The 26,705-nt window shown below is 47.9% G+C and overlaps 1 protein-coding gene across 5 annotated transcripts; it reads right to left on the reverse strand.

Moving 5' to 3' along the window:
* Positions 1-232: 232 nt before the first annotated feature.
* Positions 233-26,631, reverse strand: SEPTIN6 (septin 6). 5 transcript variants are annotated; one of them, XM_084534793.1, is made up of 11 exons: positions 26,526-26,631; positions 21,328-21,442; positions 14,830-15,025; positions 13,868-14,054; positions 13,466-13,627; positions 8,969-9,065; positions 8,533-8,701; positions 8,171-8,303; positions 7,792-7,982; positions 5,848-5,915; positions 2,227-3,341 (listed from the first exon to the last, which is right to left on the reverse strand). In XM_084534793.1, exons 1-11 carry the CDS (start codon positions 26,550-26,552, stop codon positions 3,280-3,282), a joined length of 1,407 nt encoding a protein of 468 aa, XP_084390919.1. In that variant the 5' UTR covers positions 26,553-26,631; the 3' UTR covers positions 2,227-3,279. The 5 variants fall into 5 exon arrangements, with proteins under 5 accessions (XP_084390922.1, XP_084390920.1, XP_084390921.1 ...); XM_084534797.1 differs by having other exon boundaries at positions 5,848-5,890; positions 26,526-26,629; XM_084534796.1 differs by lacking the exons at positions 2,227-3,341; positions 5,848-5,915 and adding an exon at positions 233-723 and having other exon boundaries at positions 26,526-26,629.
* Positions 26,632-26,705: the final 74 nt, after the last annotated feature.

A 26,705-nucleotide genomic window follows, 5' to 3' on the forward strand; every position in this document is an offset into this window, starting at 1 on the left:
CGCGAGACTCCGCCGCCCGCCCCGGTTCCGTCACGGAACGGCGCCGCCCGGCGGCTTACGCAGGGAGCGCAGCGGCCACGCCGGGAGCGCGGCGGTACGCAAAGCGCGCGGCGGCCTACGCAAAGTGCGCAGGCGCCCCGCCGCCGCCGCCGCCGCCGCGCCTCAGGAGGTTCCGCTCGCCACAAAATGGCGGCGCGGCGCCGCGAGGGTGCGAGACGCAGCAGGACAGCGCTGAAAACACGCAGTTCTTCACTTTATTGGCGTTAGAATTAAAGACTTCGTGGCTGCCGACATCGCAAATTGCGCCGCGCTTCTGTTTGTCTTCGCGCGGTTTCCCAGAATCAAATCGAGCAACAGCAGATTGGAAATACGGAAAGGCTTCAAACCCCGTGGAAGCCCGCGACATTTATATTATTAAAGACAAAATTAGAAAAAAAAAATGCTCGTAACAATGTTTGAAAATGTATTCGCTACATAATTAGTCCGAACACCATCGCATTTGTGTTTCTCAAGGAAACCAGCAGCCCCCCGCTGTCTTGTCACACAAATCACAAGACACCTTGATTTTAGAGACCATGCAAGTCAGCACAAGAGCTTCTTCCCCAGACACTAACACTGAAGGTTTGCGCCCCCCTCCCCAGACATAGGATCCCTAACCTCTTCTAGAAGTGGCAGTCTTCTCCCTCAGACCCCGTGCAGCTGGCGAAGACAGATTAAAAAAAGCTAGAGAGAGAGAGGGAGGGAAAAAAGAGAAAAAAACAGAAGATTAGCAAAAAAGAGAAAGACATTCAAAAAGCAAGGAAAAGAGATGCAACGTGAAAACAGCTGAGAGGAGATGGCACCTCTTTCTGTGAGGTTTTATATCTCATGGCACCTCTGACACTTAAAGGAAATTACACAAATAAAAACATTTTTTCATTTATAAAACTTTTAATTACATTCTAATAAGGCAAATAACCAGGAAGAACAACCGGTGGTTGATCTGTGGCATGGTGTTAAAATAAATAATAAATCTACATTAAATGCTTCTTTTATCAGATGTCCCAAAAAATACTGACATAATGATGCTGACTGGTTTTGGGAGCAGGCACTCAACAGTAATGGAAGAAGTAAACACTCCAATTATTTTAATTTGCTTTAAAAAAAAAAAGAACCGAAGAACTTTTCAGGAAATAAAACTGTATTTATAGTGAAACAATTCCTGAGAAAATACACTGCAATCGAGAGTTTTAGCTGCCTTGATTGCTGGGAGAGGCCAGGCTACAGTTTGTTGTAAGCCAGCAAGACTAATGGGAATGTAAGAACTGCTCGTGAGGTTTTAGCACCATCCCTAACACCTCCCTAGTACAACTGTCAGCAGCAGTTTGCACTACAAATGGTATTACTTATCCTGGCAAGCTCTGAGGTGTGCTTATCATCCAAAAACCTGGGGTTTAAAGGGGTTTTGTTGGAACTATTTGCTAGTACACAGCCTGATCTTTTAGCAGGGTCAGGACACACGGGTTCATCCTGCCTGCGGACAGTGCCTGTACGCAGTGTGACTGAAGGATCAGGGTCACAACAAGCAAGTCTGAAATGGAAATGAGTATTAAATGCTAGTCTTTAGGTAGCATGAATTAGCAAAAGAAAAAATAAAAGCAAATTAAGAGAGATAGGTGATGTCACAAAAATGACACCGAGTATGAAAAGAAAAGAGTTTTCAATGTCTCGACTATGTGATAATTTAACTAAGGTGCCGTTCTCACCTTAAAGTCACCAATAAATACATTTAAACTGCATTGTTATTTTGCCAGCAAAAATAACTCACAGAACTTATTTCCACATTATCTGGGTGGAGAGGGACCAGGAGAAAGGGGAATCTATTAACTGCATGGAAAAAAAAATTAAGATTTAAAGTTGCAGTGTCCAAAAGCTTGTTAGGACTCATTTTACATTGTTTAATAAAAGCAATAATCACCAGTACATAGTAAAGTCAGGTTCACAATGAGGATATAGGAGAGAGCAAGAGTAACACCATGGAAAGGTCACAGCTGAAATGCTGTCACGTTTTATTAGACCCTGTGATTTAACAAGTAAATGAAGGTCCATTCCAGCCCATTGTATTCAGGGATAATTACTCAGTACAGAGCCATGGGTTACTGTAAAAGAAGGGCAAAGAAAACAAAAAAAAAAAAGAAGAAGTAAATGTTAACCAGAATTCACTGTCTGACAAAGACTTTATTAAAAAAAAAAAAAAAGGCATAAAAAATAAAAACAAAAAACACAAAATCATCCAGAAATACACAGAGAAGATACCTGCAGGCAAACCACAGTTGGCACTTGGCCGCTCAGTGAACTCCTGGCCCCAATGAGCAAAACACCTCCCTTTTTAGTGCACATCTTGCATTAAAACAAAGCTTTTGCTGAATAATAATAAAAAAAAAAAAATGAGGCAACCTGTCAACATCTGTACACTTCTGGACAGATGTCAAATTAAAAAAAATAAAGGTAACACTTTTTGCATTAAAATCAGAAATTGTTGGAATCACTGAGAAGAAAGTCAAAGAAACATCATCGTCTTTCTTCACAAACACTGATATGTACAGCAAGGTGACCAGCTTTCCCTGAGATTGGATCCAGGAAGTGCATCCAGCCCAGCACACTGAGAGGGCGACAAGGCAAGAGATCCTTCGTGACCCCTGCAGCATTCAGAGAACACTTAGTTGCAAACCATGGATCCAAGTTTGAAAATCCCCCAAGCCTGGGGATTTGAGGTTTGGATTCAAGCCCTCATGCCTGTGGGGATGTCGAGTCTTGCAAAAAGTCCTTTAAAATGATTTGAGTCGCGCATGACAGCACAGTGGGGTAATGATGGGTTAGACGCAACAAATTAAAAAGGGGAGGGGGCAGCCAGTCTCTTGAGACCAGCACACTGCAGCGCTGGGTTGCATTCACAGCAGTCCCACGACAGGCACGAAATGCACACCGCCAAGCAGCCGCGCTGTCACCATGCAGCCCTCGCACGAAGTGGAGGGGACAGGCAAAAAGCTGAACGACTGAGCAGTGGGGACGCTAGTCCTACAAGCGCTTGGCAGCCTGCTATTGACCAAAAGGGGAGAGGTATCAGCCCCAAGCATCTCTTGCCAGTTCCACGTAGGCTGTTGCTGAGTTTTTTCACAAAAAAACAACCATAACCCAGAACAGCCAAGGGTGCGGATTGTCGCTTAAAACAAAATGGTGAGCACAGTAAGGGAGCAATGAGTAAAGGTGAGCAAACAGGCACAGTGGCATAGCTGCATGTTAACCGAATGTGGGGGCATTCGCTTCTGGTGTGAAGGGAAAGGTTCTACAGGAAACCCGAACTGAAAATGAAAGAAAAAGGCAGATTAATGGCTTTATGGATTAATGACAAAATTAAAAAATAAAATAAGAATATAAATATGTTTCCTAACACACACACACACACAAAGAAATGTTGCTAAGTGTTAATACAGTTTAATTTGACTACAAAACATGCTTTATGCACACACACATGCATACACACACACATAGTCAGCAGTGGGATGAAACATTTCTTTTCTACAACAATCCTATCACAGTTTTGCAAGCTGCAAGGCTCATCAACTGTGGCTTGTTTGTATCCTTGCAAAACAGTGGAGCCCTGCAATACTTACTGGATCAATATTGAGACTATTTTTCTGAATTCTGGAAAAGTACCATATATACATATTTAATTTAGCAAGGACAAATGCCCATTGAAAAAGGCACTGCCTGCATTTGTGTAGTGGAAACAAAGAACTTCATTTGATTCACAGCCCAGCACACAACAGTGTACAGTTACACCGCCTGCCAAGAGCAATCCAAACCCAACAAAAATCAGTAATGTTCACTCTAACTGCACTTTAGCCGTGTCTCCGTACTCAGCACCAGTAATGAACACTGTTATTCTTTGAGCTTATTTTTCAACATTCGTACCCTGAAAAGCAGGGAATTGTTCTTTTCATTGTGTTACAGTTACTGCTGGCAGCAGAGGCATTCATTCTACCAGACCGCTCAAGACGACTGCGAGCTCCAGTTTGAGTCAGTGCAAGACCCTTCTGAAGCTCTTCTGTTAAGTGGAACATCCCATTGAAATTAAACTCGAATGCCTCTCAGTGACAGCGTCATGTTTAGGTGCTATTCCACTCCTCTTGGTGGAGACAAAAGGGAAGAAATCCTGGAATCAGCTTTTCTTTATGTAAGGGCAGACCCTAAGTTATTTTGGACTGCATCCAGCAGAGAATGTAAAACCAGCCCAGGTTTGTCTGCAGGGAAGGTGGCCTAGAGGCTGAGATTTTAGGGTTTTATACTTTAAATGCTGCTGTTCCAACACGTTTCTTCTCAGGGAAGTGTGTCTCACACTAGGGGTGCTGTCGCCTTCACCTTGGCGTTGCTGCTCAGTCAAGAAGCAAGACATTTCCCTAAGAGCTTTCCTTTTCCTCTCACCAGAGAATCAGCAACAAAATAAAAAGGCTCATTTAAACACGCTCAGCCCAGCTATAAGTAGCCCACTGCCATTAGCAGTTTAGCTAGTAACCCTAATAAGGATCCTCTGCCAGGCAGGTGCATTTCTTACACAGCTGGGTTTAAATTAGCTTTCATTTTACAATAGTTGTTGGCACTTCACTCTGCAGACTCCTGCTTTTGGTGACGTCTGGTAAACCTTCTGGACATCCTTATCTGTTCCACAAGCCTGCCCGTGACAACATAGCCACCTTCTCTCCCTGCTCACATCAAGGCAGAGACACTCTGGACAGGCTCACAGTGTGACACCACTGGCAGGGCTCCGCTCCAGCAGGAACTCCCTGAGCCTTGCCAAAACTCCTCAGAGACTCGGATGCTGCCCTTAATGTGAGGCAAAGTGCTCTGGCAGGCTTTCTGGATGCATCTTGAGCACAGCCTTCTTCTGTCACTAGTCTTACCCAACTGGGCACACTGCGCCTGGCTCCCAGATGTGTGTGTCTGCACCTGCCTGCTACAACTGAGGATCTGTCCGTGGGGTACCCCACCAGACTATTAAAAATGTCATAAAGTCTCTCTGGCTTTATTCAGAGCCTTCGTTATTTGGTACATGCTCAGTATCTCTCGTGATTCTGGACAAACAACTATAATAAGCCAGCAGGTTATTTTCTATTATTTCTACTATTCTATTTTCTATTCTTTTCTACTATTTCTCTGATTATTTAGCAGTAGTTCCTTGAACACACTCACACACACACACTCACACTTCTTTCTGTGTTTCTCTGGTGCATTAGGACAAATGAAAGCTCTGGTTTGGACAGATTTTACCATCTGTTGGGGGGGATGTTGAAACCAGTCTCGCATCCTTCTTCACCTGCACTGTAACCACAAGCAAACCCTGCACCTTGCAGGGGTGGGAGGGATGGAGAAGAAAGGGAAGAGACATTTTCAAGGCTAGCTGGGTTCTGTCATCACCACTTCTCCATAGCAACTATTGCCATGGTATCGACACGGCCTACATGATTAAAGAATATCATTTATTTCTAGGGGAGCTAGAATAAAGACAAAGCCAGCAAAGTGCTGGAAACATTTAAAAGGAAGAGGACCTAATCCTTATTTTCCCACATTTAATGTCCAAATACTGAATCTCCCTGTATTTTACTTTGTGGAATTTTTAATGATTGGCTTCAATGCTTCCTTTTTCTACAACTGCATACAGAGAGACTGGTAAGGCATATACAACAAGGGTGAAAGCAGAGGAAAACAGGGACGATAATATTTTTAGGCTTCTGGACTTGCACAGGGTCTGCTTTTTTAGGAACTGTAACTAATCCCACTGTGAGGTCTATATTAGTTAATGACGCTTACCAGGACAATGTGCCTCATGCACCATGCAGCCAAGAGCAGTTAACTGTAAAACAGCATACATGTAAGAACTAATAATGGTGATGATGATGCAACAATAGAAAGAAAAAAAAATAAAGAAACCAAGTCACAATTAGTACAAATTATTGAGTTTGGGCTTAAAGAAGTCTCTGTGAAAGAAAAAGGCTAGTGGACTGACAGTTATTATTAAACAAGACACGATTAAGCTACTGGCTTGTGAAATTCAGGGATTGTTATAGAGATTTATGAATGAAATAAATACTGAAATGAATCATTAAGGACAACTGGAGAAGTTAGAGCAAAGAAAACATCACTATTTTTAACACAGCTGTTTTCCTGGAGGAGAGAGGCCTCATATTACCTCCCCAAGCCTGAAGCAAGCACTGTCCCACTGCTTTCGCAGTTTACTATGCCTCAGGCTTAACCAACAAGGGCAGTACCAATGTGTATTTGTATGGATATGCGTGGTGTCAGGGATGATTCTGAGATCAGAACTGCTTTCTAGGAACAAGTGTGTAACCTGGCTAACCTGGCCACAGCTACTACTTGCTGATACTACAGGGCACGTTGTCCCCTCTTCTGCATTCCTCACCCAGACTAATCTCATGGCACAAGTCTGCAGTCCTCAGTGTGCAGACAACTGAGGGCTCTGAGCATGAAAAGAACTTAGTTGTGTATTCCTCACATAGTCCAGGCTGTCCCCAGTCAGTCTTGGGCTCCTCAGTTTGCAAAGATATTAAAACCCCCTGAAGGTAATTCAAAAGGGCAAATCAAAATAGGCAGTGGAAAAAGGAACGGACAACCGAGAGAAGGGCAGGAGCACTAATTGCTCATCGCACAAGAATGTTGACATTGAAGCAGTTCCAGCTCAAAACGAAAAAGACTAAAATAGGATCTGATTCTGGTTATTGGGTTTTTCCCCTCCTGTCTCATTTGATTCCAAGTTTAACAGTCAAGGACTATTTTTCCTGACAAGCGGTCCTGTCAGCTATCTGGGCATGTGCCATATTCTTCGTATGAACAGCATTTCTCCATGTACTTAAAACTGCATCGTGCAGGCAAAATTCTCTGGGTTTGCTTCAGGGATGTGCGGAGAGGGGATTATATGGCAGTGATGTAAAAAACAGACACTTGTTTATCCGCACACTGCTCTTTGTACACATGCTAAGGTGGCACAGCCCTCCACTTTGGATACTGTACCACAGTGAGAAGAAAAGGAACTCCATTGCTAGGTGGAACAGGAAAACTGTTTCAGCTGTACAGCTGGGCTGCTCTTGAGGAATTGCAGAACATTAAGAGCCTGGGATGGGCACTGCTGAGAGCCCAGACAACGGGACTGTGACCAGAGGCTGAATCCTGTTGCACTAGTCCCTAGCATGAGGAACCTTTCTAAATCCATACATTACTTCTCACTCTTTTTGTGGAGGGCAAAAAGTTGATTTAGGGCTAGAGAGAGTACTAACACTTTTGCAGATTCAAGAATTCTAGACTGTTTGGCTCCCTGAATAATCTCCACTGCATAAACTTTTCCCAAACCTAATCAAGACCCTGGGACAGGACACACTCCTCTCTGGGGGTGGCAGGACATCCCCGTTAACCACACCCTAACCTTGGCAGCCGGTTTTGTTCCACTTCATCACAGGCACTGAAAGACCAAGGGAAGAGCAGGGAATCCCAGTAAATGGAAACAAGCTCATTCTCTCCCATGCTTTCAGCAGTGAGGGAGGCGAGTACTGCGCTCGCTGCTCCTGAGGGTTACAGAGGTAAAATGCTTCCAGCTACTGCTCAGGCTTACTAAAGATTACGTCCGTCTGCAAGCCTTCCCTGATAAGGACTGGGTAAATTGGAAAAGAGCTATCAATACCCAGGAAAATATGAAGAGAGAACCATTACTGCAAAGCAAATACCACCAGGTTAGCAACTTACTTTTTTCTTTCCTTATCTCTTTTAAGAGTTTGCGATCCTCCAGCCTGCTGAGCCTGAGATTGGAGCAATTCAGCTGCTGTCTTCCTTTGTTTAAATGCATTTACTTCATCATCCAATGATTTCTTCTTATCCTCTAGCTTCTTTTTTTCATCCTGATGTAACTTCTTCAGACGATCAAACTTTTCATGCAGCTAGAGGGAAAAGGGGAGAGGTGAGCACTACAGGATGAACACCTTAATGTCCCCATGATCCCAAGTTAAACTTCAGACTTTTTGATAAAGTCCTAAACTACACTGCAGAAGGTGCTCTGGCAGCAGCTGCCCACTTGGGAGTAGATCTATCACCACAACCACCAAGAGACAAGTACTGTAGTCTTCACCTCTTTTTCAGCCTCCTTCAGCTCCGCTTCTTTTTCCTTGACTCTCTGGACAAACATTTGCCTCATTGCCTCTTCCTTTTTCTGCAGTTCCCCCAGGAACTCATTTCTTTTCGCCTCGTAAGTTTCTTGTAAGCTAAAGAAAAAGGAAAGTCCAATGACATGAGTGGGAACAAATTCTGCTTCCCCTGAGCCTCTCAGATCAGGCCCTCATCGTGAAAACCACTGGATTTATCTGACCTGGCAGGTTTTCTTGCCACATTGGCTCTTTACATGCTCTCTCAAGGATGCATGCATACCCACACACAGACACTGCATCCACCAATGCCTCCCTTGAGCTCCCCTGTCTACTCCAGGGATCCCACCTGAAGGGTTTGCTGTCTGGATCGGTGTCCTTGAAACCCATCTCCTCCAGCTTACACCGCCGGTACAGCTCGTAGTGGCGTGTGTGGGTCTGTTCACGAAGGTCTTCCATGTTCACACGGATCAGCATCTCTCGCAGCTTCACAAAGTCGCAGTGAGCTTCATTCTCCACTATGAGAAGACAAGATAAGGAGTAAGACAGGGGTAGAAACAAATATGTCTTCCTGCAGGCCCCACATCTACTCCACCAGCAGGTTTAACAGCCCTTCCGAACAGAGAAAACTGTTATTATAGGCCTGACACAAGGATTTAACAAGATAATCCCCCGCAAGATATTGAAGACCAGCAGGTCTTTGCTCCTCTTATCAGAGCAAGCCCACTGCCTCCTGGTGGATGTGCCACCATCCATGCCATGAAAAATCCCAGGTCTTGACTCACCCTGCACTGTGCCCCAGGGGTACTGACGAGCTTTCATCATTTTGTTTCCTATTTTCAGTTCCTCTGTGCTCCCGATCACTGCAAACGGCAAGTGGGCCTGGAACACATTTAATGCAACCCTCGTTAGTCCCCCTCAGCTCCGGCTGACTCGACAGCACGCGGAGATCAGCACAACCACCGAGCACAACAGCCAGTACGCACAAGCTAATCTCACGGAGTCTAGTCACTGGCCACTAGCCCAAGACAAGGAGGGAGAAGGGAGGGTCCTTTTTGGAAACTCTGTTAGTGCTACCACGCTACAGCCGCTACCTGGCTGATCCTCCCAGACACAGGACCTCAGGTGAGATGAGCCAGCGCAAGACTAGCATCAGAGAGACAGCTCCAACAACGCGCTGCAGGGCTCTGCCTGTGCTGCTGTCCCGGGGGCTTGCCGTGCCCAAGAAGAACATCTGCACAAGCACAGAAGCAATAAAAGAGGTCTTGGAGCCTTCTTGATTTTATGTCACTGCTCCCTCGGCTCACAGCAGAGCACGAGACAACTTGCTCTGTCACATCAGGGACCGAAGTCCCTCCTTCACACCCAGGATAACAGCTTTCCTCCCTGTCTGCTTCAGCCCTGGTGAGGAAGGGCTGAACACATCCCTCCATAAAGCAGGCTGAATCCAGGGATCACACCTTCAGGGAGGGACCTTGGGGACAGGGGAGCACAGCTGTACCTCAGCCATGTCTCATTATGCTCCTCAAGCCAAGACACACACCACATGGTATGGTTGTTACAGCACCTGATGCTTGACCAACAGCAAAAGGAAATTTCCTTGTTGTGACCCAGAAGCACAAAATAGTCACTTTTTAGTGAGAGCTTAAGAGACTTGCCCAGTAAAAGTTCATCAGAGATGGAACAAAAACACTGCCAACACCACTGTTCTAGGCTCAGAAGACCTCACCTTACGCTCCCCTCATTCCCCAAACTCAGGCAGCCAAGCAAACCCCTCAGACTCTGCTATCTTACTGCATTTATCTGTTGTGCAATAAGCGAGATGTTTCCCCACCTCCACTTGCTCCGAGGAACTACACTGCATTCTGCCAAGCTACAAAGAAGTCAAGTGGAAGGTTTCAAGAATTAAAAATAAAGTTGCCAGCTCCCTGCACCCACCCCTTCTGCTGAGTTCTGCGCAGACACATTTGTTAGCTGGAGCCTTTAAGCTGCATTTCGTTCTGGACAATCAAAAGGGCCCCAGGATGCCAATTACACGGAAGATCAGTGACCTTAGATTGCTCACAAGAGCAGGTGGAGAAGCTTTAATTCCATGGGTCATCTGAAAATGTGGACAAGTTGGTAACAGCCAGTACAAGCAAAAGATTTCAGAGATGACATTTTCTACTTTCAGAGCGTGGCTCATATAGTAAAAAAAGAGCTGCCAGCAAGCACCCACAAAGATGGGCTCTTCGGCTTTCGTTCCCTGGCCTTGCAACTCTTGCATGGGGAACATGACAGCATAAATGGGGCTCCTGGTGAAGCTGGTGGGGCTGTTTTGGGACACGCTGAGGGTCTGAGCACCTGAGACACTCTCCACACAGAGTCACCTTTGCAATTGTGCTGGAGAGGCCAAGCAGCAGAAAAAGGAAAGTGATGTCCCAGGTAGAAGGGGATCTGATTTTCAGCAGAGGGCTGTCTAATTGCAAAGCATGCGTGCAACTGGTCTGCACCTGAGATACCTGAGGCCAGCCAGCACGTGGGCTGGGCCTAAGCTGCTCCCCATCCAGGCCACGGGATCATGCCACTATTTGCTAGAGGCAAAATGGGCTCCCCTTTGGCGACACCTTCCTCCACCGGCTGCCAGAGCTGCCCTCTTCCCATCCTGTCGTTCCTGGGTGAGTTTCCACACCTCCCTCTTGGCTTCTTCAGGCTGTTCCCAAGGAGCATCCCTTGGCTGATTTCTCCAACTGCTGTAAATGCCTTTTGTATGTTTCACACTCAGGTCTCTGGAGGAATGAACTAAAGGGATGTCCAAGCGACAAACTGAGCAATGGGAGCAAGAGGAGCAACCTGGGGCAGTGGCAGAAACTGAACCCTGCCTGCCTGTGGGCTCGGTCACCACGAATGGAGTTGGTTCCTCCATCACTGTCTGGCTGCTGCCTTCATCAGTGAGAAAGTGCTGGTGATTTCCTTTTTCCACAAGCAAGTTCCAGCTCCCACCATGTGGGACAGCTAATGTGGTTGCATGTGGTTCCATTTAAACAGCAGGTGCAGGGAAAATATATTAATCAGTCATTAGATTAATTCATTCAAAATGGAAAAGCCAATTGGGAGTTGAAAGAATAGGAGAGCTCATTTTTCTTATTATGATTTAAGAATAAAACCCGGATGGGAGGAGATCCAAAGAATTTTGGAGAGTGTTTTGAAGTGGTCTCTATATCTCTGAACTTGTAAACATCGGCATAGTGGGATTATCAAAAAGACCAGATCAATTTCAGGCAAAATCAGGCATCTTGTTCTGAAGATTTGTTTAATCTGATTATTTGCTAAATACTCCACTTGACGCCTTTGTTCACGGTTAAATACTTTTCTTTCTAATCACGATGGCACAGATCTTAAATCTTCAGTTCATCAATTCCTGTCACATCAGGCAGTGTTTCGTTTTAAGTCAATTCTGTATGCAAAATACCCTGAAAAAATCCCTCATGCATCCAGCATAAGTGAATATAATAAACTAAAATGCACATTAAGCGGTGAGTTTGCATATTTAAAAACCCATTTTTACTTTTCATGGAAAAGACAACCAACGCAGATCGTAAGCAAAACATTAAGTAATCAAGAGACCAGTCTCAATTTTCTCTGTAATTAAAAAAGAAAGGTAACAGATCTAGAATGTTTGCTGGTCAGCCAGAAGCCCCACTTTAGCCTGAAGACTTCATTTATAACCTTTCTAAGATGTTGATCTGTAAAAGGCAAAGACAATGAAGCTTTCTGTAGAGAATCACAAATGTGAAGGCTAAGCCAACTGACTGAAATAAAAGTTTTCCATTCCTCGATTTCAAATGTGATTAAAATTGGCGATTTAGATTACAAACCTAAATCATCCCATCCTGGCTTTTTTATTGGTCTCAATTCCTCCATCTCCTCATCTCCTGACCTGAAGCATAAGCAGATTTGTTTTCCAAAAAATCACTATTTGGAGACCAGTTTTCCAGGTGTGTAAAACTACCTCAATTAGACTCAGATTCCAGCCTGCTTAGCCCCCCTAAAGCTGGTAATTATGATTTATATCAGTTTAATGGAGGATTTAAAGAGTTGATCTCTGTGCAGCAGCTGACACAATCCAGAACGCCTACGACCTGAGACAGCAATTCCCTGCCAGGAGACATGGAAATGACCGAAAGCAAAGATAAGCAGTTTACCTCCACCCTCAGAAGGGCCAACGGGAGAGAAACTCTCCCTTTGTCATCACATCTCTGGTTCCTTGAGGACCGAGTGATACTGTATCTTCATTTCCAGCAGTGCTTTTAATCTGGTGCAGTGAGAGCACTGAGCAAGATGCCATCACAAAATTACTCTGACTAGGAATTAACTTGTGTACTCTGTTCTTCACACACTGGTGGTGCATGGGACAGAAATCCTTGATCTGAAGATGGTCAGAGGCTAAGGAAGTATTTGGGGGACGCATCATATACCTTCTCTCTCTTATTATGTGCTCCAGGAGTGACCAAGAGCAGATGTTTAGAGACAAGAGGGGCCTCTGGCCCAACCCCTGTATTTTATGGCTGAATTATAAATTTCTCAAACCACCACTTGGTTGTAGCTCAAAGGAAGCCATTGCTCTAATCCAGCCTCACTGCATCCCCCTGCTCACCCATTCTGGCCAACAACACCATCCTTCATCAGCGCTGCAAGGCCAAACCAGACACAGGACCCAGCTAAGCAACAGCAGATCAGTAAGAAAAGCAGATCAGTAATAAAACAGCAACTCAGTGCACAGGAGGAGTACCAGAGCCAGCCAGGTGAAGGGGCTCTGCTCCAAAGACAGACACAGCTGAGAGGAAACGCCTTGTAGAGGCAGCACTTCACAGGAAACACCAGTCCAGGAGAGCAAAGCTGTTTGGTGCAGAACAGTGAAGTGCCGGACTGTGGACAGGCTGCCCCTTACGTGAGACAGATAATATTCATCTGATTAATTCATAACCCGTGGTTGTCCTTGCTCTGCATAGCCAGACCTCACTATCTGTCCAATTTCCTGCATGTCTCTCAAGATTTATGTATTAGGACAAGGGAGGGGTTAAAAACCATCTGCTTTCTTAGTACAAAAGCCTGCCAGAGAGGCCATAGCCTATCACAAGGCTCTGCTAGCCTAGGATGACACTACACAGATGGGATCCTCCATTTTTAAGACACAAAATTAAAGGGAAGATGGATTTAAGAAACACCCCGTTATAGGCCACCACCCCGACAGTGAGAGTGCTGAAGTGCTCCGGGAGAGGAGGAAGTGCTGAGTCACTTACGTTCATTGTCCCATTTATCTCCGCCACCGATTCATCGTCTGTTGGGAACTGGTAGATCTGAACCCCATTGCTGACCAGCTCACTTGTGATTTTAATTTTAAATTTGGTCAGCTCGCTCTTGGAAATGGCATCTGATTTGGCAATGATAGGAATGATGTTGACCTAGAAAGGCAGAGAGAGATAAGAAGTCCTGAGCTTTGCTCCAGGTGGTTTTTCCAAGTCTACAACACAACTTATAAAAAAAAATAAAAAGTGCTTAGTAAGTCTACAGGATTTATCTGCCAACCCAGCCATCTCCACTAGCATAAAGGCTAAGCAGAGAGGGAAGATACGCCCTGGAAAAGCAGCAGTATTGCCGTTGTGAGCAAGGTGACCTGCACAGTTCCAGTTAAATGTGCCTACCTTGCTGTCAAGCTTCTTCATGGTCACCAAGTCCAAGGATTTCAGTGAGTGGCCCGTGGGAGCAATGAAGTACAAGCAAGCATGGATCCGGGTGTCATGGTAGTTGTGCAAGACCCTCTTTATCTTCAGTTCTTCTTGCAAGTAGGCTTCAAACTGAGCATCGATGAACTCAACAATGGGCTTATAGCTTCAGTGAAAGGAAAAAAGAGTTATACATCATCTCACAGGCAGAGAGGTAAACAGACAGCACTCCTCTGCTTGCTTTTTAAAAACGAGCTGCTCGTTAAATTTCTCTTTTCAGGACCAATTCTCTGACCAATTCAAATCTGTAAATCCCTTCCGAGGCCATCTGGTATACAGAGCCCATCAGTCTTGCAACGTAAAGGGCATCAACAAAACTAAAAAGAAAATCTAACAGACGCTGTTTGCAACAAAGCAAACCCCATCTGTGCAGATGCGCACTGGCCTGGTGGAATCACACACCGCTTAACTACCACGCTCCAGCTCTGCTGCGACGTGAGCTGCCAGAGACAGTTCCCCAAATTACATTTCACTGAACATCAATCGTGCGTCCTTTGGCAAGATGGAAGAGCCCTGCCAGAAGCAGTTGTTAAGCCAAACGGTCACTAGACCACGCTAGTGGTTTGGTTGGCAGCTTGTGGTCAGCACAGCACAAGGCAACGAGCACAGAAATGCCCTGGAGCTCTCAGCCAGCCCCACCAGCTGAATTTGGGCTGCCGGCAGGCCAATATTGCTCTGAGAGTGTACGAAAAGCTGCTGTGACAGCTGGAGCAGTGCTGACACACTCTCTCCTCTTTTCTTCCTGTCCCATCCCAAAGAGAGGACAAAGGCAACTTCTAAGAAGGAAAGAGGAGAGCACAGTCCGACCCAAGTAGGGCACAAGAGAAAGCCAAGCATGAAAGAATGAGGTCAGGATACGGCCTCTCTCCCTCTTCACTTACCTGTCCTCTTTGTTGATCTGATCCCCAAAGCCCACTGTGCTCACGATGGTCAGTTTGAGGTTGACATTGCTCTCTTGCAGGTCGTAGGTACTAGACTTGAGCTGGACCCCAGGCTGCGAGTGGGATGCTGGGTCACCTTCAAACTTGGTGTTGAACAGGGTGTCCATGAGGGTGGACTTACCAAGGCCAGTTTCCCCTGTTGGGAAAAAAAAAAAAAAAAAAGAAAAAAAAAAAAGAGAGTTGAAATGTTTTGTTGAATATTAATATGGCTTGCCCTTTCAGCATCCAAACATTAACAGGGGTGAAATTGTAGCAGATGAAAGCAGATCTCATGCTCCAAAGGGACCGTCTGGCAAGCAGAAAGGCATGTACAATGGAGGCCTGTATTCCAGGCAAATCACATTTCACAGTCTAATGGCCATTAATATCGTTAGAAAATAGAGATGAAAAGAAAAAGGTGAAAAGGCAAAGGGGAAAGCATCACTCAGATCCTGCAGAATCCCATAACTACACTACAGAAAATCCTGTTTTCATTAAAAGGTGGGGGGGAGTGGAAGTGGGGCTTATTGCCACCTCCAAAAAAAGACTCTCCAGATTAATATTTCTGCAGCCACTGAAATAGCTTCCTTCAGTGCAGAAACAGAATTGGTTCCAATCCTACAGCAAGCTGTGCAGATGGTTTCTTGTACCCACAGCAGCCTTGCTTGGGGCACAGCCTTCTAGAGCAGAAGGGACCTTTTCTGCAATACCTGCTTTCTGTATATTAGGAAATATTAGGCTGCACAACTCGAACAACACACAGAAATCTGCTTCCAGAAGTTCTGCAGCATTCAACTGCTATTTGGATCCCCTCTATCAACGGGGAACTATTTCTTTATCTGGCAGCAAGAGACAAATCCCAGAGACCAGCCTTAAATTTGTTTTAGATACATCCCAGGGAGAACCAAACAAACCCCTCCATGCACTCATTCCGCCGGGCAGCCTCCCTTACCACGCTCTGACAGCAGAGCCAGCTTCCCCAGCTCCCAGGACCTGACTTTGCAGCGAACCTCTAAGCAGTCTGCTTTGTTGCCCCGTGAGGACTGTGGTATTTTGGGGAAATGGCCATTTCTCAGCCACCCGTCTGGTTTTTGCTGAAGCTTCAGCAGCCAGCTGAACCCCACCCACTGCGCAGGCTGCTCCTCCAGCCTGCCCCGGGACCACAAGGAGCCTGTGTCTCGGCGAGGCAGCCTTCCCTCCCTCCCTCCCTGAGCCCCCAGCTCCCTAACAAGACATCATCATTTCCCTACTTTGCTCGGAAGAAAAGAGCTTCTTATTTTTGTAGGCTTCGAGTTCTGCAACAGATCCAAACTTGCATGAAACGCCCAATTCAATAAGGGGAAACTCCTCCCCTTCTTCCCCCATCCAAATCTCCGCGCCTCACCCCTGCAAGCAGGCAAATTCCTCTCTCTTGGCCCCAGCAGGGACTTCACAGCTCAGGGCAAGGCAAACCTGCACAGCTCTGGGAACCGCATGCTCTCTGATTGCCAGGATCACCAAGTGTCTTTCAAGAAGGGAGAATGATTCCTTGACATCTGAAAGCCAACGCACACCTCGAGCTGCAATGCTGATAGTGTCACAGATGGATGCCAGCTTCAGCCCGAAGTCCAGTGGCTTTCACACCAAGCCTTTCTGCAGCCCCAAGGGGAGAGGAGAGAGCCAGCACCGGGTGTACGGTGCTACAATCCTGCCCCAGTCTGGGCTTTTAGGGCAGCATTTGTCCCCGGTGGGGAGAAGGTGCAGAGGGTATGGAGGGCCAGAGCATTGCCACGGTTTGGATGGGGTTTTCAAGAGTTAAGAGCAGAAAGCCTGCACGACCTCGCCAGTTTCTTTGCAGGGATTCCAGGAAAACGTCGGTATAAAAAAAAAGACCGAAATCTAAACAGCTTGAGAAGGCGGCAGCATTTCCAGAGCTCCTGCCAAGGGTTACTGCCCGGACGGGTGGGACAGAGCAGGCACTCGGCTGCCCGCATCCCTGGTGGGGACCGGGCTGGGTCCTGCTGGGGGGGCAGCCCCACACGTGTGCCAACGCCCCACACACTCCATCCCATGGAGCTTCCAGGAGTGACTCTAGCTGTCGGGGGCAGACGGGAGAGGTGCAGAAGGGGTGCAGGCTGATTGTGAAGGCAGAGCACGCTTTTATACTCCATCTCCCGCACGCTGCGCAGGGCCGGTAAAGGCGACTCCAAATTCCCACGCTGATGTTTTCCTTTTGGAAGGGGAAGATGGAAACTGGAAAGCCACGACGCCACAGCTGACAGCTTCCAATCCAAACTCCTACACCTTCGTGTTTAGGAAACAAAACCTCCAGGCACTAACGCAGCATCTCAGACGTGAAGCATGCACATCAGCAATCCCATTCCAGCTAAACCCCCCCGCCACAGCACGGCACCAAGAGCCTGCCAGGGAAGAGGACGGAGGAGAGCAGAAGGACTTGCAGCTAACAGAAACGTGGCCCTAATGCTAGCAGAGCGATGTGAGATGGCAACGCCCTGAGTAAAGTGCTTTGCTGTGTTAAACACGACCAGAGCTAGGGAGCAGCGCTGCTTTCAAGGGCAAACGGCGAGAACAGAGGATTGCTGAGCCTCCTGGGAGATGCTGCCTGACACAGAGGCAACTTTCTGCTAGCTGGAGGATGAAAATGGTGCCAACTGCTTCTTGTAAGGACAGCAGTCCAGATGGAACAGATGTGCTGATGAAAAGGACAAGCAGGCTGTGCTCGTTCCAGCCAGCAGCGCTGGAATCTTCTCCAAAAAAACAGAAAGGATGAATGGGGATTAAGGGAGGCAGAATTACCGTGGAAAAAAGCAGCGGTGTACGCAAATCGAGCGAGAGGCGTTCTTGGCAGGGAGATTATTTCCTGATGTCAGGCATAGAGGCACACATGGGATTTGATCTCCGACACTGCACTTAAGCTTTATGTGACTCTGCTCTCCTGGAGCAGGGCTGGCAAAGCGCTGCGGGGAGTAGAAGGTAGGGACGGTGACCTTTATTGTTAGAGCTCGGCACCAGGAAGCTCGCACGGCCCTTGAAACGCGGGAGCACCGTGCCTGTCAGCGCCGGGTGGATTTTAGCTTTCAAGTCTTATGATTTCCAGAGACAGGGGGAAGTTAAAAAAGAAGAAGGCGAGGGACACCACAGCAGTCGGATTCGGGATGTGTGGCATCCCCACGCCAGCTCACCCAGCACCAGGTGAGATGGAAAGAGCCCACGGCCCCAGCACCACACCTGCTGAAGCACATGCTGTGAAAGCTCGACCTCCTCTTCCTTTCTGAGCCTGGTGGTTCAGTTTGCTTTCCCCTGGCACATGTCAGGCAGAACAACACCGGACTGCTCACTGGCCCCCTTCTCTACCTCGCTCAGGATCCAAGAGACCCTCAGCTGCCTCTGCAGTAGGTCAGGAGTCCTCAGAGTATTCTGCTGTTAGAAAGCACGGAGTGTTTGAACCCGCACAGAGCCCTTTCAAGAGAGAGCAACCCCTGTCCTTCACAAGACTAACCCCCGTGGCTCCAGATATCAGATAATTCCGTCCTATAGAAGACGCACATGCATGCACAGCCCTTTCGTGTGAAGGAACGGGAAGTAATCCGATGTAGCAGGTTTGTCAGGATGAGCCCTGAGGCAGCACAGCCTGATAAGGCCAGCTCTCAGGGAAAAAAATAGCTCTTTTCATCTGACAGCACACCACTGCAAGGCAAAGGCCGGGCTTGCGGGGGGCAAGAGGAGGAACAGGGGCCCACAGACGATGCAGAAGCACCTCAGCTTCTCAGCTCAGGAGCCTGGGGCCTCCCAGCCATGCTGCTGCCATCTGCCCCGCAGAGCAGAGGCTTTTCAGTTGAAGAAAGCCTGTTCTCAGCTGGTTGCAGCAGTGACCACAAAACCCATCGTTTGGCAACTGGCAGCACCACAACTCCTCACCCCACAGCTCCTCACCCCACAGAAAGCCACCTGCTGGAGAGCTGAGGGCAGCTGTGCACGAGGAAACCCGTGGGCATCCCACCCTTTCCCTGCTGCTGGTGCTCACTGGTTTGGGGACCCAGCACAGACTTACTGCCTCTTTAACACAACCCCCTGGGGGTGACACCTCGAATTCACTCCCACCATCACTGAGCCCAGGGCAATTCCAAGTGCTGGGAAGTGATAAGCCAGAAATGGTTGGGTCCAGTTTGGGAGCTGCTGAATGCACAAGGAAAAAACACAGGAACCGTTCTTTGTGAGTCCTCAAAACTGCAGTAGAGCCCCTGGGAAGAAAAGATGGTGTTTCCCCAGCAAAATAGCAGTTTCTCATTGCACTGACTAGGCTGCTTAGGACAAATCCCTCACAAATCCTGGGAGGCAGGAAGGGGGAAATTCCTGCTCATAATGGGATGCTAGTCTAATACATCTGTAATCTACCCCGGCCAAAACTGAGGAAGTTTACCAAATAAAAGCCTATTCTTTCCCTCCTTCCCCCACCTCGCTGAGCAATGCAGTCAGCACAGAAGGGCTCAGCCATTAAACACTTCCCCAGCCTTTGCACTGAACTAGCACACGGCCAGCATTTTAGCAGAGCAGCTTCAGGGAGAAAATGGCTGTGCTGAGGAATAAAATAGCAGAGAAACCATCCACAGCCCCTAAGTTCTTCGGAGAGCTTTGCTCGTTCACTCTATCTTTGGCTTGTCTGAGAGGGGAGACAGCTTTCAGCATGAGAACAGCTAAAAATTGCTCTAATCTGGACGTGCTGCTGGGAGTCGCTCCTGAAGCTTTCCCTGGCTCCTCCGCTGGGAGCCGGAGGAATCAGTGGCTCGGCTCCAGCACGGTGCAGTGTAAAACTGCCGCTGGGTTCTTCCTCCAACAAACTCCACACGCAGCTGAGAAATGGGGAGTAACAAAGTGTCTTTCTGTCGTGTTTAGTGGCCTGACTGTGGCATCAGTTCACCTTCATCCTGTTTTGTTGGTCTCCATCCTCGTTCATTTTCTGTTCTTGCAGTTTTTCATCCCAAATTCCTGCTGTAGAAGTGAGACCCAGCAGGCTAAATGACAGATGGATTCTGAGACCCTTTTTTCTTTTCTCTCCCCAGGATGTTTAAGGGGTTAACTTTGTTACCACAAGTTAACAGAGGCTCTGTTAAAGCCTGAGTTCATCAGCTAAAAATGTGCACATTTTTTTCTAAGGGAACTTATTAATCTTTTCTATGAAGCTTCTTTATTTCAAGATTTACCATGTCTGTGTTGTTACCATTCATAAAAGACTGACATTAACAACTAATGCACATCGATCTCGGTGAGCCCTTGTTATTCAGAAGAACAAGCAATTAGTGCATTCCTGTTCTGCTGTGCAAAGAGGAAAGCAGGGATATTCAACTGCCTTCCACACATCATGGGGAATACTTAACCAAGGGAGGCATCTGCTGCTGCACCTACTTGCAGAAAATAACACAGCAGCTCAGTAAGTGCAAAAGGAAATACAGTAAGGCTTCGATCTGGGGACAAGAGTTTCACTGGGTCACATCTCATTCGTGTACAGTGGAAATCACCTACTGACTCAGCCTGACAGTGACCTCGACTTGTCAGCAAAGTTTAGCATCTCATAGGAATGCCATTGTCAGGGAAAGTTTTCCTCTCAGCTCCATTTAACAGGGCTCTCCGCACTCTGCTCCTCTCATTGCAGGCTTAACCCCGGGTCTGTGCCCTGTGCTGGGTCTCAGGAGCAGCACAGACAGCCTTTGTGAGGACACGGAGCTGACCACCAGCAGAGACAAGAGCCCAGGAGCCATCAGCAGCTGCAGCTCTCCCCTCTGTCACGCCAGGCACTGCAGACAGGGCTTACCCCATGCAGCCACATAATAAATTCCCATTCCCTGAGGCATCAGTGCATCAAAACAATTGTCCTCACCACAGGGAAGACCCGTGAGAGGGGCAGACACTGCGGGACAGACACCAAGTCCTGCTACAGCGCCAGGGCCCAGCTCAGATGCATGCAGCTTGGCAGCCTGGATGGCTGCATGACCAGCTAAGGCTTGGCCAGACACTGTTTAATTCAAGCATGCGCAGAAAGGAGAAGAAAAAAATAGCTTTTAGTGCTTTAAGAGGAGAATGACTGGTATTTTGTTAAAATAATTATAATAATAACTGAGTGTCTGATCACACAAGACCTCAGAACGGAGTTCTCTGGCATGAATACCTATTTTCTTTTAAAAACACGACATTGAAACAGACCAGGCAAATAAAGATCATAATAAGCGCGTGGGACTCCAGGCATTTCATTTCTGTGGTTCACTGCTTGGTAGAAAGCCATACTGCATAACCCCAGCAGGGATTTCCCAGGGCACCACTAAATCTTGTTACTGAAAATAGGCAGAACAGGGGAGTGGAAATTCAAATCAAAGCTACCTTGTTAATTCCATTACCTCTAAGCTACATCCAGCTGCAGAAAAGCCCTTTTCAACAAAAAGAGCTTCCCAAGATGGAAATACTCACCCACACACAGGATGTTGAAACAAAACCCATGATTAACTGACTTATTAACCAGCTGGTCAGGCAAACTGTCAAATCCCACGTGTCCAGAAAGGGGGACAGTACGACAGCCTTCACCCTGAAATAATGAAAAATACAGTCTGTCATTTTCAAGCAAAACCCACTTATCTTTACATGCCCTTAAGACCTCCCAGGTAGAATAAAGTATACAGTCCATGCACAGATTTGCACATATATTGTAAATCTTGTGATAAACGTAATCAGCATCCATCAGTCTTCTCCACAACAAATGCAGAGAGCACGGATCAAACACCCTATTTGCCCTACAGGAGAAGGTGGCCCTGTCAGAAAAGTATTGAACTGTGCAAAACACAAACCCAAACACAACTGCTGAAACAAGGAGTTGACAAAGCGTTTCTATCCTGAGAAATTATGTAGACACTCAAGTCTCACCTCATACCGAAAACAAAAAGAATCCCCTGGGCAAAGGAATGTATTAGCGATGCCTCCTCCTGCACGCCTATTGCAATGCACATTAAAACTTCAATTACAGAAACGAGCTAGCAACAATTAGGGAAACTGTACCTACATCAGTAATTGAACAGCCCAAACACAGCCTCTGCACAGAGAGCTGTAGAGAAGCAGCAGAGAATGAAGCCTTTGAGCTACCAAGCACAGCGATATCTTCCTTGCTGTCACAAAGATGTAACTCTCAGACAGGAGCCTGTCCAGACCTACAAAATAGCTGTTAGCACCGGGAGATGCAGGGATCGTTGGAGGAAGCTGCAAGGAAGATGCGAGGCCAGAGCCTGCCCCAGCAGTGAGAGGGATGAGCTCCAGCTCCCTCCGTGCCACGCACCCAGCACAGCCGCTCGCTAATGGAGAGGGGCTCTGAGATGCTCACCTGGCCACCAGGGCCTCCTTACCTCCTGCAGTCCCACAGAAAGGGATTTCTCTCTGCAGATCACAGGCTTTTCTCTTAAGAACCCATTTTGGTGCCAAACACAGAAAACTCCCCTCTGGCCTTTTAAGCACATCATCAGCTTGCAAGAAATATTACAACCACGAGGCAACAGTTTATAAGGGTGTAATTTTCAACTTATTCTTTCAGGATCCCATTTCCACATACATCAAAAAGCTTGTTTATAGGGACGGGCATACTGGTTTTCCTCTTTTGTTAACAACCCTAGTGTTTCAGGCCAGCAGAATGCCCCCAAGGACTGCATCTACCACTCAGAGCTGGTGTGTTTTTTTTTTCCCTCAAATGCGAGGATCCAACTACATTTCATCCATTAACCATATTTACAGCCCTGTGATGTGTAAATATGTTTTCCCCTAGCCATACTTTGTGTATTAGTCTGACTCTCCCTGCCAAGATGTTCACGAATATGGATCATCATTAACTCCTGAGCACCTTGCCTCCAGACGACACGCTAACCAGGAGGGCGCCCTGCTCACCCAGCAGAATTTGATTTTGCCTGCTGAGGACACAGCTCTGAGGCCAACGATTCACAAACTGAGAAGAGGAAAGGGAGAACCAGAAGGCCATCAGGCACGTGGATTTTGTGACAGCACATCTCGACTCTCCTCCTAAACCACCTTCTACAAAGCCCCAGCGCTGGAATATCTCATGGTGGGGTTTTATCCCCGGCGAGGAAGCAGCACGGTCCTGGTGAAGAGGCTGCAGAGGCGAGAGAGACCCACAGACAGCAGCCTTCCCAGGGAAGGAGAAGCATCCAGTGTATTTTTAACACCCAGCCTTAAAACTGTGCTGTTGGGAGATTGTTTGAACACTACTCTCTGCAGGAAGCGTGGGCGGGCGTGTAGGCTCTCATTAAGAACAAATCTTTTCCTGGTCCCTAAATATAAGTGTGATCCAGATGGAACAAAGTAAATGGTGAAAGTTAAGCCCCTCTCAGCTAAGAGGAGGCATTCATTGTCGCGCCGAACTCAGCCTGCGAGTCATTTCCTGTACCCTGGTTTTCTAGTCACCTGTGGTTTTATAACGCAGTTAAACCACACTTCGCATTTGTTTCAGGTCAGGAAACAAATACAGCAAAATCTGATTTTCAGTCGCAGCAGCTCAACCTTCACGTTAAGTACACAGCCACAAGGCATATCGTGCTGTACTGGCTAAAAATCCAAAGCCTGCAAGGGCCAAGCATTGAGAGATCAGGCGTGTTGAAAAAAAAAATTAAAAAAATTATGCTTTATTTTCTATTTTAAAAGAATGACGTTTTTTATTTATGTGGTGTTGACACACATCAGAAAGTTGACAGCAATTACCAAGCCTCTGGAGGGAAAAGAACCATTTTCTACCTGATCCCCCAAGAAACAGGGCAAGTAATCAGTCTCCACATGCCACGAGGTGTCTCTGTATCCAGAATGCTGCTATATATAAACAGCTCCATCATAAACAACATATGAACACGGCGGTTAGTCATACTGCCTGGATATTAGATGTAGATTTGCATTACCTTGTGGAAAACCAAAGGGGAATATGTTAAGCTCATAAAACAATCTGTGCTGAAAAAGCATTCAAGAGCTGCCATTGTTTACCCTGAAAAAAAACAATGTTTCGGTTCAATTTAAAATGCATGAAGAGGTATCAGCAAGGGAAGCGAGGTTTAAGTGCTGCCCACGCGGAGGCTTTTTCCGCTAGCACCGCTGAGCGCTGGATGGCTGAGAGTTCTTCCATATTCTCCGGTTTAAAGTTAGCATCTTCTTGGACTGAAGACAAAGACGGGAGTATCTGGGAAGCCAGTGTGAATACTGGCATTGCATCAAGACACCAGATGCCTTTTTTTTTTCCCCATACACACAGAGTGACCCCCCCTAGGATAGAATGGGCTGTTGTTGCTCGGGAGGAAGCAAAGCGTGTTTGCCACAAACAAGATTAAAAGAACAAAAAGAGCAACACACTCTCCTGCTGCATTGCCAGGCGGGGCTATTTCAGAGCAAAAGTAAAGAGTAGCCCCTTGTAGAAGTTACTGCATTTTTTTCCCTGTCTCTGGAGGATCTGCACACCTTTTGGGAGGGCCTCTCCATGCCACAGGAACCGCTGCTGCCTGCTCTGTAATTCTTACAGAGAGGTACCTCAACAGTATGGAAAATACAGAGAAATTAATTACCCCAAACCAAAAAAACCCTGCACATTAACTGCTAGTTTACAAAAACAGGCAAGATTTAGACTCCAGGTGTTTGAATCTCTCCAAGATGAAAAAATGATTAGAAAAGTCTTGCCGAACTCGCATTTCTATCTTTGTGCATCTCAGGTACAGCTCCTGGGACATCCTCGGAGCGCCGACAGGCAACTGCTGCTCCGTGGGGATGAAGCGGGGTGTCCTCTCTGAGATGAGCAGCGTGCTGCTCACTGCCACGTGCCATATTCAGGATGGTTTCTGGTGGCCTGTACTAACAGGAATTATGAAAAAGGACACCGTGGCTAAGAAAAAAAGCCTGTTTGGCAGTGCTCAGGCAGAGCACAAAATACAAAAAATCCTACAGCTCTGAACCCAGGGGACCCAGCGTCCAAATGAGGCCTGCACAGCAAGAAAATGCTTCCCAACCCTGCAGTACTACACTTTTTCTGCACTTAATTTAAAGAAGTGCTCCTGTTTGGGACACCGACTGACATCTCATGCTTCTGACACCTCTGAAAGAACCATTTCAGACACCGAGGCCTGGGAAGCTCCCTTCGGAGGGAAGCTAAACAGACCCCGAATTCAGGGTTTTTCAGACCGCATTTAAGCGAGAACAACGTCAGATCCCTTCCCATGACCTCGGTGTTGTGGCATCCACTTCCCCAGACTGCGTTTGACTCTGATTAAACAACAAATTAGAGCAAGGCTTGTACCAATTAGTTCTCACTTGTACATGTGTGTAATTCCCTTATGCAATGAGGGAATTATCCAGCAGACAGCAAAAACATTTCCCATGAAACAAATGCAATGCAGGGATGTAAAGTGAAGGTATAGACTTTGTGTTTCTTCTTCCTGCTCAGCTGATAACAAATCATCAGGGTGAATATAAAATAAAAACAACAGAGAAGCAGGATAAATAGTTCTGAATCAGCCACCACGGAAAGTGAGAGAGATCTCCCCAAAACTCCTGACCACTGACCGCTCCCTTAGGCCGTATCGCATCCTTCAGCCATTCAACGTTCACAAACAGGCAAAAGCTTCCAAAATCCCCAAAATCACCACCAGGAGCCCCTGGATCACCCGGACGTGAGAGCAGACCGCTTCGCCGGCTGCAGCCATGACCCAGGCTGACAATCTGTGGGTCTGGGTGAAGGCATTTCTAATTTCTCATCCGTCACACGGCCAGTTTTCGCTTTGGCCTCTGAAGAGAGGCCGAGCCGTAGCGTAATTCATTCCAGGTCACCAGCAGATGTCTGGAAGCCCTGCACATCATCCGAGGAAAGCCTAACGCTCAATTTTCCTTAAGACAGGGGAGCGAGTGAGTCACTGCACATACCTTGGCACAGCGCACAAGGCAGTGGCCGTGTCCAGGAGGAACTAACACCACGAACCGGCGAGGGACGGCCGTGGCTACCCGCTCAGCACGATTTGGCGCGTGAAAAAAAAACATGCTTGGAGGACAGAGCGGCAGGCAGCCGTCCCAGGCAATATTCCTGCGTTACGGCACTGTGGGAGCCCTTCACGCCCCAAGCAAAACGCTTCCACTCGCGGGTGCGTGATGGAGGCTCCGCACCGAGCACGGAGGTGCCTCAGCTCCTGCCGCTTCTCTTCTGGATGTTTCTCTGAGGACAGATGGACGGGACGGACAGACAGAAGGCTCTGCCCTGAGGCAGCGAGGGGCTCGGGGTCCCCTGGGGACGGAGCTGCCCGGGAGGGTGCAGCACAAGGACCGGGGGGGGTGACGGGTTTGTGAGGAGAATGAGGATGGGGATGAGGGGGGGGGATGAAGGTGAGGCTGAGGATGAAGGGCTCGGCGAGGGGGGTCCCCTCAGATCCCCTCAGCCCAAGGTCACCGCGCACGGCGCTGCCCGCCAGGACGGCGACGCCGAGGGGACACCGGGAGCACCGCTCCCCGCACGCAGCCGCTCTCCCGTCCCCGCACCCCTCGGGGGTCGCCCCGCTCCCCGCGGCCCCCCCCCCGGGCTCACACCGCCCCGGCCGTGCCGCTCCGAGCCCCCCCGATGGCCCCCGGCACCCCCCGGCCGCTCCCGCTCCCACCTGCCGCGCCACCTCGGCCGCCGCCATCGCTGCGCGCCCTCCTCACGGCCCGCCCCGCCCGGCCGGGCGGCTCCGGGCGCGCCCACGGCGCCGCCTCAAGGGGGGGGGGTGGGAGCGCGGCCGCACGCGGCCCCTCCGCCTCCCGCTGTGCTCCCCGCCGCCCGCTGCCCTCCCCACCGC

Source organism: Aythya ferina (assembly GCF_964211825.1).
Source record: "Aythya ferina genome assembly, chromosome: 13".
Classification (NCBI taxonomy): Eukaryota; Metazoa; Chordata; class Aves; order Anseriformes; family Anatidae; genus Aythya; species Aythya ferina.